The 15,671-nt window shown below is 52.9% G+C and overlaps 2 protein-coding genes across 2 annotated transcripts; both read right to left on the reverse strand.

Moving 5' to 3' along the window:
• Positions 1–284: 284 nt before the first annotated feature.
• Positions 285–1,803, reverse strand: CORC01_02005 (uncharacterized protein; the record flags this gene model as incomplete). The annotated part of the gene is made up of 2 exons (XM_022613657.1): positions 285–1,089; positions 1,154–1,803. The coding sequence occupies 2 exons, from the start codon at positions 1,801–1,803 to the stop codon at positions 285–287; spliced, it is 1,455 nt and encodes a 484-aa protein (XP_022479748.1).
• Positions 1,804–7,247: 5,444 nt separating this feature from the next.
• On the reverse strand, positions 7,248–15,442 carry CORC01_02006 (ubiquitin carboxyl-terminal hydrolase; the record flags this gene model as incomplete). The annotated part of the gene is made up of 9 exons (XM_022613658.1): positions 7,248–7,345; positions 7,422–7,478; positions 7,530–10,522; positions 10,575–11,307; positions 11,356–11,713; positions 11,766–12,385; positions 12,437–14,466; positions 14,518–14,683; positions 14,734–15,442. 9 exons carry the CDS (start codon positions 15,440–15,442, stop codon positions 7,248–7,250), a joined length of 7,764 nt encoding a protein of 2,587 aa, XP_022479749.1.
• Positions 15,443–15,671: the final 229 nt, after the last annotated feature.

Here is a 15,671-nt window from a genome sequence, read left to right on the forward strand (position 1 = left end):
AGTATGATCCCAAAATTGATGAAAAATTTTTATTTTTGATTGAATTTTTGCCCTCCCCCTTTGGCCTTTTTTTCTTCTCCTTCTTTTCAGCGCAGGTAATGTACATGATGCCTGGCATAGCCCCGATTTAGTATCCCCAGGAGAAGAAGAAAAATGTACTCGTGAAGGTCATGGCACTCGGTGAAAAACTTATCTTACACACACAGAAGAATACACCAAACCGTTCTCCCACACCTTTGTCATGAATTAAAATACAACAAATCAAGCGCTAGATAAAACACCGCTCAGCAAGTCATCACAGGGGCGATGCGGCTGCTGCCCACCCCCGCAGGTCCCATGAGGAAACCCCACTCGCCGCGGGTGATGGGCGAGATATCATCATAGCCATTGGGCGTCATCGGGCCCGACCGGCTGCGGTCCTCGTGCAGAACCTCAGCAATGGAGATGGGGCTCCAGATGGACACGGGGGCCTGGCGCTCCGGCCGTGCCGTGAGGTCCTCGTCCTCCTCCGAGACCTCCTCTCTACGGACCTCCATCCGCGCGGCCACTGGGATTTGGGCGTCAAAGTTTGTCTGCAGCTTCAGGACGGGGCCCTTTGGCGGCGAAGGCGGCTTTGCAATGCGAATGGCGTCCATGGCCGCCGCGGTACGGGCCAGTGTCTCGTCGAGCTCGTGCTCGAGTTCCTTCACGGTCCGCGCCACCTGCGCCGCGGAGCCCACACCCTCGATGGCGCCGACCCTGTCGGGCCCGCCGTAGGCCCTGCGGTACATCTTGTCGACGTCGGCGAGGGCGACGTCGGTGACGCTGAGCCAGTCGTAGGATCGGAGTACGTCTGACTTGGAGACCTTGTTGCCCGCGCGAGAGAGGATGAGTCTGCGGAGCTCGTCGACGGCGTCTTCGAGGCGGAGAGGGGCGTCGGTGCGGGAGTAGCTTGAGAGGGCGGCCTTGAATGTGTACAGGCGGTCGAGGGAGACGAGGGTCAGGCCCTCGGAAGCGAAGAGGACATCGTTTTGGACGATAGAGCGGCGGATGAGGCTGCTTGTTAGGCCGCAGGCGGAGCCATCCACTACCGGGGGGAGCCATTCGGTTCTGGAGAGAAGTCACTGTCAGTGGGTGGTTAATGGGGAGGGATACTGTTGGGGAAAGACCATACCCGATGCGGAATTTCCTCTCTGCCCGATCAATGGTTTGGCGTAGAGTCCTCTCTTGCCTGTCTGTGAGCAGGTCGGCGTGGATGAGGCGGATGCCAAAGGGGTTGGGCAACATGGGTCCGGAGGCGTCCGTGATGGTGGAGGAGGCAGTCGAGGGCGTCATGGGCGGCGGCGAAAGGGGGATACCAGGCGACAAGGGCCACCTCAGCCTCGGGCCGTTGGTGTCCATGAGAAAGGAGGGCGTGAAGACGAGGCTCTCGGGGACGTTGCTGCCGGCGGAGGAGACGGACGAGGCGCTGGAGCCGGTGTTTGTCCGGACGAGCTTCTTTAAGGAGGAGACGGGCGATTTGGTGGTGAAGTTGAAGCGGGAGGACGAGGACGAAGACGAGAAGGAGGAGTTGCTGGACGCCGAGGCCGGGGGCGGCGACATTGTGGGCGAGGAGAGGGCGGAAGAGCAGGCCGAGGAGGAGGGGACGAGTGAGGGTAGCTGGTACTCGCGGCGGGCGACGACGAGGGTGACGTGGAGGGCCTTTCTGGCGAGGCGCATGGAGGCGTACTCCAGGGCTTCGTTAAGATGGGGCGGGAGGTGTTGGACGTCTAGGATGGAGGTGCCGGCCTCCAGAGGCGATGAGATGCGACTCTTGAGATCCATTGTGTTGTATATTTTGCTGGGGGGGTTTCCCGTATGGAAAAGAATAATGTAGTTAAAGCCGAAATAGGCGACGCCAGGTCGATGAAGGTTACAGTTTTTTTGGGGAAAAAAACCTATTGAAGAGAACGCGGAAAGAAGACTCTGAGCGCCAGGCTTAGATTTGCGCGGTTGTTGAGAAATACAAACACCAAGATACTACTGCTGATCTTTCTTCTGCATACTGGGAGAAGACGGGGAGGATGATGATGTTATATCAACAAACGGCCTGTTGGAGCTTGCGAGTAAACTCCAAACAGGGTTGACCCAAAAAAGATCTGAAACAAGACGTAGAGGAGCACACTCATATGCAGGAGGAGCCCTTCCCCTTGCGAGCCCGTCTCATTGTGCTGCGATGCAACTCAAAACAGCCTTGTGGGTAAAGAAGAATGGGCGTGTGTGGCTGCTCCTCCTTGGCGAGTGGTGTTAGTCCCCATAGTCCCAAAGGGGAAAGCAGCTATCCTGCCGATGTACACGAGGTGTGGATGAGATACCTCGGACGTTGATCCACTACTACATGGGTACCCGGGCGTGCGAGGGCAAGGGGTGAGTTTTCCCCCCGCAGATGCCGGCCGGCGAGATATTGTAGAGTTGCATGCCGCTTTACCACTTTGCGAGGTACCAATCGCATAGAGGTGCGGGTGAACAAGGAACTCGCGCAAGGTACGGCGGTGACGGTGGTAGGAGACATGGGAGACAAGGTAGAGAAAGAGTAAAAAGTGGGATAAAAAAAGGTTTGGCGTGGCGTGGCGTGGCGTATCTGACAAGGGAAACTCACTTGTCGCCTACGTAGGCTACTCATTCAGCGCCAAAGGAAGATGAAACCCGTCTCTACTAGATGACAATGTTGGACGATGTGCTGCGCCGCGTGCATATCATGGCTCTGGCTTTTGGCCGTGGTAGGGGGTACAGAGTAAAGGTAGGGGCAGGGGGGTTTTCCCAAAAGAGGGAGCTATGGATAGGTGGGCGAGGAATTGTTTCATGATCTTCATCGTTTTCCCGTCTTTAGGTTACACGCCACGCTCTTTCATCATCCCCCCTCCACGCGGTCATCTTTGTTAACGACTACGAGCTTCTGCCAAGGAATGTGGGAGACACGCGAGAGAGAGGGGTATGGGGGAACCTAGAAAGAGCAACCGAGAAGGCCCGCCTGTCATCTATCTCAGCCCGTCATCAAACGTGCCGCCAGCAAACCACGCGTTCTCGACCCTCGACCCAGCCCAGGCGTCAGGCCGTTGGCGTCGGCCGTCGTCCCCGATAGGTGAGGTGAGCTAAGCTCGATTATCTGACGTACTACGCGCACGACTCCATGCTCGCTCGATAAGCTGCCTGTGCTGCAATTCTGGTTCAAGTCATGTCTAGTTCTGGGTGATGTTCTAAATCAAGAGTCGACAAGTGAGTGAGAGGGGGAGACTCAATGGAAGCTACTGCACTTCCATCACACAACATACCCGCGTCCGTCCCCGTACCTAAAAATGAAGAGAAATCCCAGAAATAAACCAAGCTGGACAGGGTGGAAGAGCGAATCAATCATGCCCAACGTGCCTTATTCTCCGGACCAAGATACGTCGCAGATCAGAATGCACCGCTGCGAGCGCAGGTTCCCCTTGGGCAGGCCGCAGAACAGCTTGGGCAGACTCGCCCAAATGACAATTGTTCTTCTCCTTCTTCTTCTTCTTCCTCTTCTTCGTTGTCCCATCACCCAATCGTAGAATTTTTCCAAATGCACCTCACTGCTCTAGCGTCACCTGTCCCGTCCCTCTGGGCGGCTACGCTGCTATTTTCAGTAGTCTATCACTGGCCGTCAGCCCGGACAGGCCAATGATGGATCGTTCTGAGTAGCGCGGGGATCGAATTTTTTGGATCGGCCTTGGGCGTTGTGTGGCCGGTGCAGGGATATACGTGCATGATTGTGGGGGGCCTTTTTGAACCTTGCGTGGGCCCGCCGTTCTCGCCAGCATCGCAAAAATAGATTACTGCGTGCCGTGGCGTGGTATCGCATGGCACCTCACCTCTCTTTCTCGCTGTGTCTCTCTCACTCCAACACCAGCCTGCTGGGTAGAATAGGGGTTGCAACTTGCAAGAACCGTCAGCTAGACCCGCGCGTTTCTCAAGCGAGACTCGGTGACGGCGAACTCGTGGGAGCACAGCCGCCAGCAACGGCGAACTCCTTTGTTCCCTTGTAGAACCCACGAAAGGGAACAAAGGGGAGACCTTTCGTCAGGGTAATCCAGCATTCGCCAACGAAGAACGATCAAAGAACCATCTGGGTAAAATAAAGCGGGTTTCTTCCCAAAACAATGGCACAACAATCTTCAAACCCTGGCGGAACTGCACCCCAAAGTATGCTTCCGCGTAGTTTCCTTTCTTCTTGACTCTCCTTACCAGAGCTATTCGGGAATTTGGGGGCCAAAAAGGGTTACCGCTACTGCGGCGGGCAGGCGGGCGGGAAGTAGACTAATTTCGAAAAGATGCCTATCTAGGTGTCTCTAAAGGCACTGCCGAGACTCAATTTACCTGAAGGTTGAAAGTGACAGGAGTTCAAAGTCGGACCACGGGAAATTATCAGATATCCCTGCTTCCTTACTATAGTAGGTAAGTACCTACCTAGAAAGGGACAGGATTGAGAGGCATCGAACAATTAATCAATCTACCCAAGGAAAAAAACCTTTTTCGGCGACAAACGGCCACACTGTCGAGTCTCGAAATGCCGCTCGAGGTAAATTGCCCCCTCCACTTTGTTGTACCACGTTGTCGGACTGTCACAGGCCTCCTCCTCCTCCTGCTCTCGAACGAAGCTTGGTAGATACAACGCCCGATTACCGACCACAAATTTCACCAACAAAAGGATAGAAGGGAAAGGAAAAAAAAAAAAGTCAACCAACAGACAAGGAACCGAAATAGGAAATTTGAAAATCCCCGAGTCGATGCCAGAAAAGAAGCTTTTCTCGAATTCGTTGCGAAAGTCACGACTCCTCACCTTTTTTACCGCATCTACGTCACCCTCTCTTTCTCTTTCGCCTCGGCATGCTCTTCTTGGCTCAGGCAGCTCGCCAAGACGTTGTCAGTCGGACGATTCATTCAACCTTTCGGATCGCGAAAACGAACTGCGAACCACCTACCACCACCACCACCACCACCGGCAGCTTTCCCCGCGCTCATCCGAAGCCATCCGAAGCTCCAAGTAACAACAACCAACTACTTCTTTTGGACTTGCTCGCAACCTCCCAATGGTGTGGTACACCAAACCTCGCAAGCACGTCACCCACTGTTTTCTCCCCCCCAGTTCCCGCACCGGTAAACAGAGTGAGCCGAGCTTCATCCCATCCCATCCCATAAACCCCCTCCATTGATAGCAGCCACACGAAACCATCAAACCTGCTTGTCTTTCCCGTTCTAGTGTAGCTCCTCCCTTCCATCTCTCTCTACATTACCCCTCCATCAGCTGTCGCCCGCGTCATCAACAACCCCTCTCACGAACATCACCAACTTTGTTTCGCCCAACCAAACAAAACACCCACCAGGGAGAAAACACCCTCTAACCCCCAGCGATGACAATCGTCGATTTCGCAAACCACCAGTATCGCCGTCGCCACAATCTTCAATCCCTCCCATTCTTTCAGCGAACGACAGCAGACGCATCACGAGATCACTCACCACTGCTGTAGTGCCAGCATTACTCAATTCCCACATGTATGCCGACGATCCCGCCAAGTACCGGTCAAAACCCCCGTTCCCCGTCCGGAACCTTAGAACTCGCCGTTCTCCGACGGGCCCCCGATGCCGACGAGCGCATAGTCCAGTCCAACCCAGCCCAGGTGCATTATCACCCCAAACTTTTGCTTTTCACAAAAAATATATCAACGTAAGTTGTCATCCTTGTGACAACATCAGATGAGAAATCCCCAGGATTCTAAAACTATATTAGCCATAACCACCGTCATCGTGACAACCCCCCCTTTTCCCCTCAATATATGTCTCCATTGTAGGTATGTGCCTTACATCGCCAAGAGCCCGGCACTCATTCATCTCGGCCTGAGATCTCAACCTCCTCCTCCACTTCTGCAAGAGGAAAAAAAAAACATCAGTTCTCCGCCAGCCCCCTAACCTCCCATTTTCCCCTTCGGCTTTACCTCTCACCCCCCCCCTCCGGGCCGCTGGCCTGCGGCCTGCGGCCAAACGAGAACACCACATCCAGTAGTCTATTTCATCGTCCGTGTCTAATTCCGGCTTTCAGCCGCACGTCATGAAAGTATTGCCACGGCGCCGTTCATTCAGTCCCCTACCCTCCATCCCGAGATCCTCAACCAATCGCCAACCTCTCCTCGGCAAACCCAGAAAACGCCGATTTCTTTATTCGTACCCGTATCCTCGCCTCATCTACCCATGATCCGCAGACGCAGGTGACGATGTCTCCTCTCCGAAATAAGGAAAAAGAAAAAAAAATTCCCCATTATCATACCCTTGTTTACTCCTCCTCTTCCCATCCAAGTCTGCCTCCCAAATCATGTCATATCCCCCCACCCCCCACGTGTCTGTCCACTTGGTGAGCGTGGTGACCAACCCTGCCCCGAACCAATGGAATCCAGCCCGGACTTCCACTTTCTGCAAGTACCCTAGGCAGAACCCACCCCGGTCCGGTACTCCTCTCACTTGCCCCTTACCCCTTCCATGGGCCCGGCGGCTACGGGGACCCACCGATGTTACCGTGACCTAATCCTTCTACCACCACTGTGACTTGAACCTCCTTTAATAAGCCGCTTGAAAAGAAGTAATATTGGGACATTCCGTATTGCTACTAGTATTGACCGCACATCATCACATTACCTGAGCTGATATCCACTCTCTAGCAAAGCCGCCGGGTACTACTTGATCCATGATCATCCACCCTCACCAGTCAATTTGCACCTGGGCATCACTTTTCCTTGGACGAGGAGACTAGTGTGCCAAAAATAATCACTAGAGTTCATACCTTTCTATGAGACTCGCTGCGAAGGTCTTGCTGATAATTCTGATCTCGGAGGTAAGACGCATCTCACGTTCTATCACACACACCATCGCAATCGCTGCCTAGTCGTCCGTCCAATAAAGAGACCCAGTTCACAGCAATCCTTCAAAGGCCATGTATGAATCGGAACGTGACACCCTGTTCCTTCGGCCGTCATTGTCCATATGCTGGACTTTGAAAACTTTTACCCTTCCCTGGGCCCTCAAACGCCAGCACGCCATGTAAATGCAAGAAGCCTCCGCCGTCCCTGTATAGCGCTCTGTGCTGCTAATTCCAGAACCCATTCATCATCTCCTAGACGCCTTACGTGGTAAGATTGTTTCCTACCATGTCGCACCAGAGTAGTGTGTTCAAATAAAGTCGTAGTCGTTCAATTCGTCAGGGTTGTCGGTGGTTTCCGTCACTGGAGGGCCGACTCTGGTAGGTCGCCAGCCGCCTGCATGTTGATGTCTGCAATGCTTTCCAGCTGCTCAGAGGATACACACGAGTTCTCCCAGTCTTGACAGCCGTCCAGTCAGCCGTCATGGTTCTGAGCCGAGGGTGTCTGAATCACTGTAGAGTCCTGGAGACATACCGGAACCCTCATCCTCCAATTCTTCGACCGTCATGCGGCGCAATGGCTCGACCACAGCTAGCATTGTTTGTTAACAGTCATCACATCATCTAATACTTAATAACTTACAGTGATAGAGGTTTTGGAATTCTCCATAGGTAATGAGTCGATCATTGTCGAGTCCCAAGTCGACGCCAAAGAAGGGTTCACACTTGGCAATGATGGCTTGCAGATGTTCAGTGGAATGCTTTGCCACCTGAGCACGCCGCTTGACAAAGTATTCTTGAAGATATAGGAGGCAGTTCATAGCAAGCTTCCGTACCGTTGCGTTCACAGAAATAGCCAAGCCCTCGTCTTCGTCTTCGACCAATTCATGGTTTTCGAACCACATGTAGAGGAGTCCTTCCGTACCCTGTCGCACGTCTGCATCGTAGTAGCCCAGTAGAGGAGGTGCCCATGTGGGGATAGTTTCGACGTATTGAGGATACCGCATGGCCCTAATCTCCTCTGTTTCGTTCTGCAGGCTGATGAAAGCAAGTCGGAAAAAATCCAGAAAGGCCTTCCCGTCCGTGTTCTGCAGTGCCCTGCACTGAAAAGCTATGGAGCGAAAGAGGGTCTGGACATTGGCTGTATTCCTGCTCTCGTCGGAGAACACTGCAGCTGCTCTGATGTAGGGCGTGTTCGAATACTGGACCACGCCACCAGTTATCGTATTTTTGAGGAGTATGAAGACTTTGTCGTCCATCTCGTGGTTCAGGTGAATGATCCTTTTGATGATCGATGCTGTGCAGGCTGGCTCTTGGTCGATGTCGATTAGTTTTTTGACAAAGGTACTGCCTGCGTCGTATTTCCACTCGTGGGTCAGGACGTTGATCTCATCAGGTGTCCAGCACATTTTCGGCGCCTGGTGCTCCATGTATATGTCTAACCGCATCTCGGCACTTTCCACAATGGTGTGGACGTCAATCACGTCCTCCAAAGCATCCATAAAGTGGTCAATCAGTTGGATGATCATTTCGTACGATGTCGAGCGCGTGTTGCTGATACGACGAATGACATTTGTTAGCATTCGGGCGTAGTTATTGGGAAGGTCCATGTTGGCATCAGCAATGACAATGCGTAGGACCCTGTAGAACCAGGTTTCCGCCATGAGCACAGCAGTCTCCAATGGGCCCATTTGCGCGAAGGCCAAAATGGTTTGGAAAACTTCAGGCCATGACCGGATATTAGCGTGGAAATTGTTCCACAGCGCCTCGAGCAGCTGAACGCACTGCATGATGACAGGATCTTCGACCAGGTCGTCCTGTGACAACCCCCACACCTCTGGCTTGGAGATTTTGATCTGCCGCAGAGCTGTAATGAACAGACTGCCGATTGAGTATCTGATGGCGCAGTCCGGGTTTCTTTGCAAAAGTTGCCGGAATGCCTCGTGCCTCTCCTGGAAGTAATCGAAGAAATCCATGGCGCACTTAGCACAATTGACGACGGCATGCTCAATTTCGTCTCGGTATTCTTCAAAGTCGGGGAGGTCTTTGGTCCGGGATACAACTTGGTCAAGGTGGCCAAGAAACATGTGCATCGCACGCTGCTCAACGATGTGCGCGTCAGAACAGTTTCCACCGTTTCGAACCATGGCATGTTGGAACATCCGGAGAACAAATTTTGAGTGGCTTGGATCGTAGAGACAGTGTCGTCGTAGTAGCACTGTATTCTCGCCAATGATATGGTCGGCAACCTCGGGCGGGACCTCGACCTTTAATGGAGTCGGGACAGATTGGCTCTGCAACTTCTCCTGCTCTGCTTTCAAGACCGAAGACCGTTGGTAAAAGAGCATGTATGCGCTGTACGTCTTGTCGTAGGCTAGCCCAGTGTCCACAGACCCATCCGTGCCACCAAAAGTCGACTCTTCCATCTTGGCTGGATCCCAGGGCGACACCAGATCGTCGTTGAACTCGAACCACGCCTCCGAGGTGGCCATAGTTGGTCTCTCCCGGATGTATGAGTAATAATGGCCGGATTCTGCCGTACCAGCGTGAACGAGCACGCCGACTAGCTCGAATATGTCTTCTTCGCCAGAGTCAGAGGGAGAGCCAAGATGGTCAATGGTGTACGGCCGCATGTCGATTTTGGTGGGGAATGAAAAGTGGTCGTTGATCTTGCTTCTCATAAGAGTCCGCAGGTTGAAATCGAACCGTTTCAGATGGAAGATCAGATTATCAGGAATGTCCTTCAAGCAAGCCCTCTTCACTGCGTCCACATGCCGGTCGCAGCTCGAGCACTTGTACTTGTTGTCTCCTTCCATAATCTCACCGTCGACATAAGCCTGGAGACTATCCTGGAGTGTGCTTTTGCCCTTGATGTCGCACTGGATGGCCGAAAAGGGCTCTAGTCGCTCAGAAATGTGTTCGCATTCCTTGGAGGCGACTTGCTGCACGAGCTGGCCGCCATAAAAAGATCTCAACGCTTTCCTGTCTTCTGCGGTCGAAAGCTGTCCTTCCCAGCGATCGAAAAGCAAATTATAGAACTCATCGACATCCATTTGATTGTGGACATCGATGACAGTCTCCTCGTACGTCTTGATAGACCCGACAAGCAGGCTAGGGTCGATGAATTTCCGAGAGCTCTCCTGCATGAAAGCGAAGAGTTTGCGGGTTTCTCTGAGCAGACCGTGGGTGCTGGCTTGGCCTGGCACGCGAGCGTTCATCATGAATTGACGGAAACCGGTGTTCATGAAGAGTTGCGTGAAGAGCGAGTTCAGATAGCAAGTGTTGGACAAATTGCGGAGGCCTGCATAACCACAAGGAGCCCTCACCGCAGACATTCTGTCGAATGAAGGCTGCAATTCGTAGAGATACGGATCTGTCCTTCCGCATAAGTCGCGTGCCTCAGTGGTGAAGGGATGGGTGGACAAACCGTTATCGAACTCATCGAAAGGAACTAGGCTTTCAAGGTCTTCAAGCAAAGCGTGGAACTCGCGGTCTTGCTCTCGTACTAGGTCGAAGATGATCTCGGCAAGAATTCTTCTGGTATCAGTTGACAGGAGACTACATCGGCTCGAACTCAGGCCGTGTTGCCGTGGGGGAGGAAACAAATGTTTCCAGAACAGCTTTCGGCCAAGGTTTCTGCGTTGATGTCAGTATCAACGCCGAACGTTGCACGGTCTTGTTGACTTACGCTGGGAGGCCGCTTTCTAGGTCCACGTCCGATCGCTCGTCAAGGCAGCTTTGGAAGAGCTTCACCAGGCCGTTCGCCACAGCATCTTCAATTCCGGCTTGCCCGAATTGCTTGAAATGGTCAGCAAATTGATTCATGTAGAAACTGGCACTGTTACCAACCTCGGAAGAGTCGTGCTCGAGCAAGAGCCTGCCGCAATCTCTGGCCAAGACGGGCATGTCCACAACGGCAGCTTCATCGAATGCCATCTCACGTAGGAGGGCAAGTGACAGTTCAAACACCTGTTGACATTGCTTTGGGGATTTTGCGGCTCTCGGTATCAGTCGGTGCAACATTGGCCACAGAAATGCGCAGAAAGAGTGGGTGTTCATGTTGGACCTGTCAATTGTGTCAGAGCGTGGGAGGAACTCCTCGTTATGTGACACGTACTCGCAAGGCGTGATCACTCTTTCCTCCAACAGCTTGGCAATATTTGTACGGATCGCATCTGACGGTTCATCGAGGAGTAAGATGCCCATCAATTCTTCGAGATTAGGCAACGCCTTTAGAGAAGCCCAGAAAGCAGAGTCAACAGCCGCGCTTCGAAGAATGGCCGAAAAGGTCGATGCAATTAGAGAAACTTTGGCTTTGTGGCTAGGAGTAGACACCGCTGACCGGAGAATCTCGACTAGGCGGTCTGCAGGCGCCATAGCCACTGGCTTCGGCCGTACATCAAGCTCGTCGACTTCGGGGTCTATTACAACATTAGATGGACCAAGTACCAAAGGCTTCCGCAACTCACCTCTAAAAGTCAGTCCGTAGACATTCATCAAGTTGTAGGTCAGACGATTTTGCAGAGCTTCAGAGGCACAGTCGCCCAGAATTCCGCGATCGGAGATGGCGGCCACAATCAGCGCCCTCACCCTAACAAGCGCGTCCAGATACGCGTCGATATCTGAATCGACGGCATCGGTAATTACCATCGTATCCTCATTCAGTTTACGGACAGCAGACCCTATGTACTCCGTCATGGCGTAAAGGGCATACAGCGACTTGAATGGCTGACCCGATGGGAAGACTTGCCGATATGAGGTATCTGGCGAATCGAAGGTGGCTAACATGTGTGTATCGGCGGGCAATCCGGTGAGAAAGGTGTGCATCTGTGACTGTATTAGCTCAACAACACTAGGCCCGGACGATCAAAATACATACCTCTGTGGCAATGGCCTCTGTCATACTCAGATAGTCCCAAAGCTGCTCAAAGTGGCCCAGGATTTCTATTTCCAAGAGAGAGGCACCTGGCTTGATTCTAGACGCCATGGCTATACCTGTCTCCTCCCGCTTGACTAGCATGAGACCGTCGTGAATCTTCAAGTCTTCGAGAGACCGACATACGTCGTTTTCGTTGGGTGCAAATGGGCGGCCGCGGTAGTAGATTCGGTAGTTATCGAAGCCAGTTGCTTGCCTGATACTCGCTAAGAGAGAGGCAGCTGTATTCTGCCGTCCGACTTCGAGAGGGACAATGTCTGTCTGCTTGTCGCCATCGAAGGACTGGACTTTGAGCTCAGCTGACTCTCCTTCGGCTATGCTGGGTGAGCCAGGCGTCAAGGCGCGCAAATCGGGAGCGGAGAAGTGGGCCTTGGCTTGGTGCGCTTTCATGAAATGCCGGAGAACCGCAAGGGATCGGCTAAAAGTTCGCTCTTGCTCCTGAGTCTGCTTCTCGGTTGAGATGATAGCCATGGACTCATCATCGTCACTAGGCTTGCTACCGTCGAAAGCCTCCAACCGCTTCGCAGCGTCTAGCATCTGCTCGAGGCATCGGTTCACGAGGCCTAGATGGACTTGACAAGCTCTATGATGAGGGTATGCCAAGATAGACTTACTATCGACATAGATGTCACTCACGAGCGTCTGGATCGCGGCATCCACGAACGCCATGTCCTTGGCCACCATTACACCATCTTCAGCATCAAGAATCATCCGCCAAAGCTGTTCGACTCCGCTCTGCGCGAGACTCTCGACGTCGTCCAGTATGATATCATTGATATCGTTGACGCGGGGGAGGACCGCGTTTCTGACGAATTCCAATGCTCCTCCGCAAAAACAATCGCGGGGAAGATTTGGTAAATAGTCGCTGAAGCAAACTGATAGGAAAGGATTACCAAATGCTGTTTTGGGGACGGAGTTCAGGATCTTCCAGCCATCATCCCGATCGTCTTGACTGGCCGCACCATGGCCCACAAGCATATCCCATAGGCGTGGACCCAGGTCTGAAGTGACTGTTGACGGCTCATGAGCCAAGATGTTTGCAATGAGATCCCTGCGCGGGTAGTTGATCACTCCGCCGAGAATTTTTCTGATGCCATTCTGCTTTCCTTGCTCTATTGCATGGCCAAGCTCATCAACGAGCAACGAAGTCAAGTTATGCTCTGTCGTCAGGGTTCGTAGCTCGGAGGCCACGGGAGGCCGCAATGCCATTGAGAGGCACGACAGAGTCCCCAATGTCGTAGGTGTTTTTGCAGTGATGTCTTTGATGCAGTCGAGGTAGATTTCTTTCCGTACTTCGGGTTCGATACCATCCCTTACGAGCTCTCTGAATTTGTTCATGGCGAAATGATGAACGTCTGGGTGAGCAACAACCGAATCCGACACATAAATAGAGGACTCTCGTAAAAGCCGGATGCAGATGCTCAACGGCAGCACGCTCTGCGACTCGCCCGCGAACTGGGATTTGTTCTGAAGGGCCTTCAGACTTTGGTCGCAAAGTCCCCGTACAGATGGTGTGAAATTCTCAATAGGCAAGGTTCGCAGCTTCTCGCAGAGATAATGTAGCTCCTCCTTATGGAACAAGTTGGCAATACCCGTTGTCATGCGAATCAATGCCTCTGAAACTCGCGGGTCTTGAGTAGTCGTGATGGTTTGCCAAAGCAGATCAGTTTGCTCGCTGCGGTACAGCCGCGTAACCACCAAGAAACCAACGATATTACCGCTCTCGACTGTGATCTCAGGATGGCACGTTGGTCCCAAGATATAGTCGACCAATCTGGTCCGCAGGAGGTACTCCGCCACGTAGTTCAAGAACTGCTTGCACTCTTCATCCTCATTGTCATTGTATCTCTTCCAGCAAGTGACCAGATCATGACACATGTTAGACGCTGCCAGGACGCGTAACTGCATTTGACTCGACGTGATGAGCTTTCCGTATATTCCGAGCCGCCATTCCAGCGAGATGGCCTCTGGGATAAATTTGGGAGGCAACTCAGGATGCTTTTGCTGATACGCTTTGAGACGCTCTGTGGCCAGCCTGTGTTCTCCACTCAAGCAGATTTTGAGAAGCTCGGAAAGCGATTGGACAAGACCTGAGGTTGTATCGTTTGATAGCTGAGTAACCTTGTTTTCGATAGTTGTGGACAAGGCACTGGAAGCTAGGTTATACAGCAGATGGCCGTCCGCTACTCGAACTTTCGCAGCCTCCAGGCTCTGAGGAGAAGCTTCCGGGTGGATGCCCTGAACAACTTTTTGAAGAATATGCGCAGCGACGCCGCAGATCGGTGCGAGTACGTCCATCAAATGCTGGTATTTCGCCGTATTGCTCAAGTGCATCTGAGCTAGCTTGATCAATCCTTTGATGCCACCAATTCCGGCCTGAAACGTATTCAGCATGTCGGTGCTCAGCAGCTCTTCGTCGGGTATTTGACCATTCTGGGTCCTGCCGTGTTCTCTCTTAGCGAACGACGTCAGGGGCTGCAAATAGCGGAAGAGAAGAAATTCTGGTTGACGCCGTTCATCGCCCGGAGATGTCTGGAAAGCCTGAGCCGTGAGGAAATCGAATTCGACAAAATGGGCCGTCAACATGGAATACGCGTGAAAGAACTGGCCAATGGTCTGCCGGCTCTCCAATGGAATCGGATGCCTAAAAGATGTGAGCAAGTCATCATTTCACAGTAGTGATCAAGGTACTGACTTTCTGGTTGACAGCGCCCAGGCGATTTCAGGGAACATGTGCCAAAAGGTATAATAAGCCACTTGAGACTCGTAGGCAACCCTACCACCAACGACGCCAACGTATTTGACGTACGAGACCATCCAAGCACACAGAGACTCTAATACAGCTTCGTCCGGAGGCGCTTCTATACTCAGTTAGGACCGCAGAGGCTTTCTCGAGCTGTAGAACACTCACGAGAACTGAGGTAGTTAACTAGCTTTGCAACAGTCTCTGGCAGTGACTCATGGGCCTCATGGTACGGAAATTCGGGGGTCGGGTCGAACGATGTGGCATCCTCGCGAATGATGCTGACATCTTCGTCGTACGGAGCATCCTGATCATCGTCGGTTATTGCAACCACCTCGACCTCGGGGCTTTGTGGACTTGACGAGGAAGAAGGCGGGGTGTCTGTGATCTCGATGGGAGCTTGCGCCATGTCGACTTCGTCCAACTCTTCAACACTCTTCTTCACACCTTCTGAAGGTCCAGTTGGCTGGTCTGGCAGGGTCCGAGGTGTCGGTGAGACGGGGGAGGAGGAGAGAGGATCGGGTGGGGCGATGTTGCGCAGGTTAATCGTGACCCGGCTAGAAGAGGGTTCGGTCGGAGGCTCTCGAGCAGTCGACTGCCGCTCTGGTGTTTGCGGGGTAGAAGGATGTGTGTCTATCTTCATGGCAGAGTCTTGTGTGGCAGTTTCGTCGGGGTGTTTTGCAGATGGGGAGCTTGAGGTGTCGAGCCTCGACTTTGTGCTGTCGACAGAGAGGCTCCGGGAGCCACCAGACATAGAGGTTCGGCGTCGTTTCCTAGAAGAACCGTCGCCGTCGGTGAAGGGGTTCGGTCTCGTTGAGCTAGGCTCTGAAGAGACCGCGCGTTCTGGTGCTTCCGAGGATCCTGTTGGTAGGTCCATCTGGTTGGTGCAATGAAGTATTGCAGCGCGGGTCCTGGAGCTCCAGAGACGTCACTCGGGCGCGAGAGACGACTCGGTAGCAGCTGATCAAAATTAGCATGTGGGTTCTTTTTCCGGCTGGTAGAGATGATTGAAGTCGCTATGGAGGTATGTTTGTGCAGCGATGATGGGCTTTTTTCTTTCTTGGAGGAGTGGGTAAAAGATGGGCGACCAGGCTGCAGCAGCTTGA

Source organism: Colletotrichum orchidophilum (assembly GCF_001831195.1).
Source record: "Colletotrichum orchidophilum strain IMI 309357 chromosome Unknown Scaffold_11.1, whole genome shotgun sequence".
Lineage (NCBI taxonomy): Eukaryota > Fungi > Ascomycota > Sordariomycetes > Glomerellales > Glomerellaceae > Colletotrichum > Colletotrichum orchidophilum.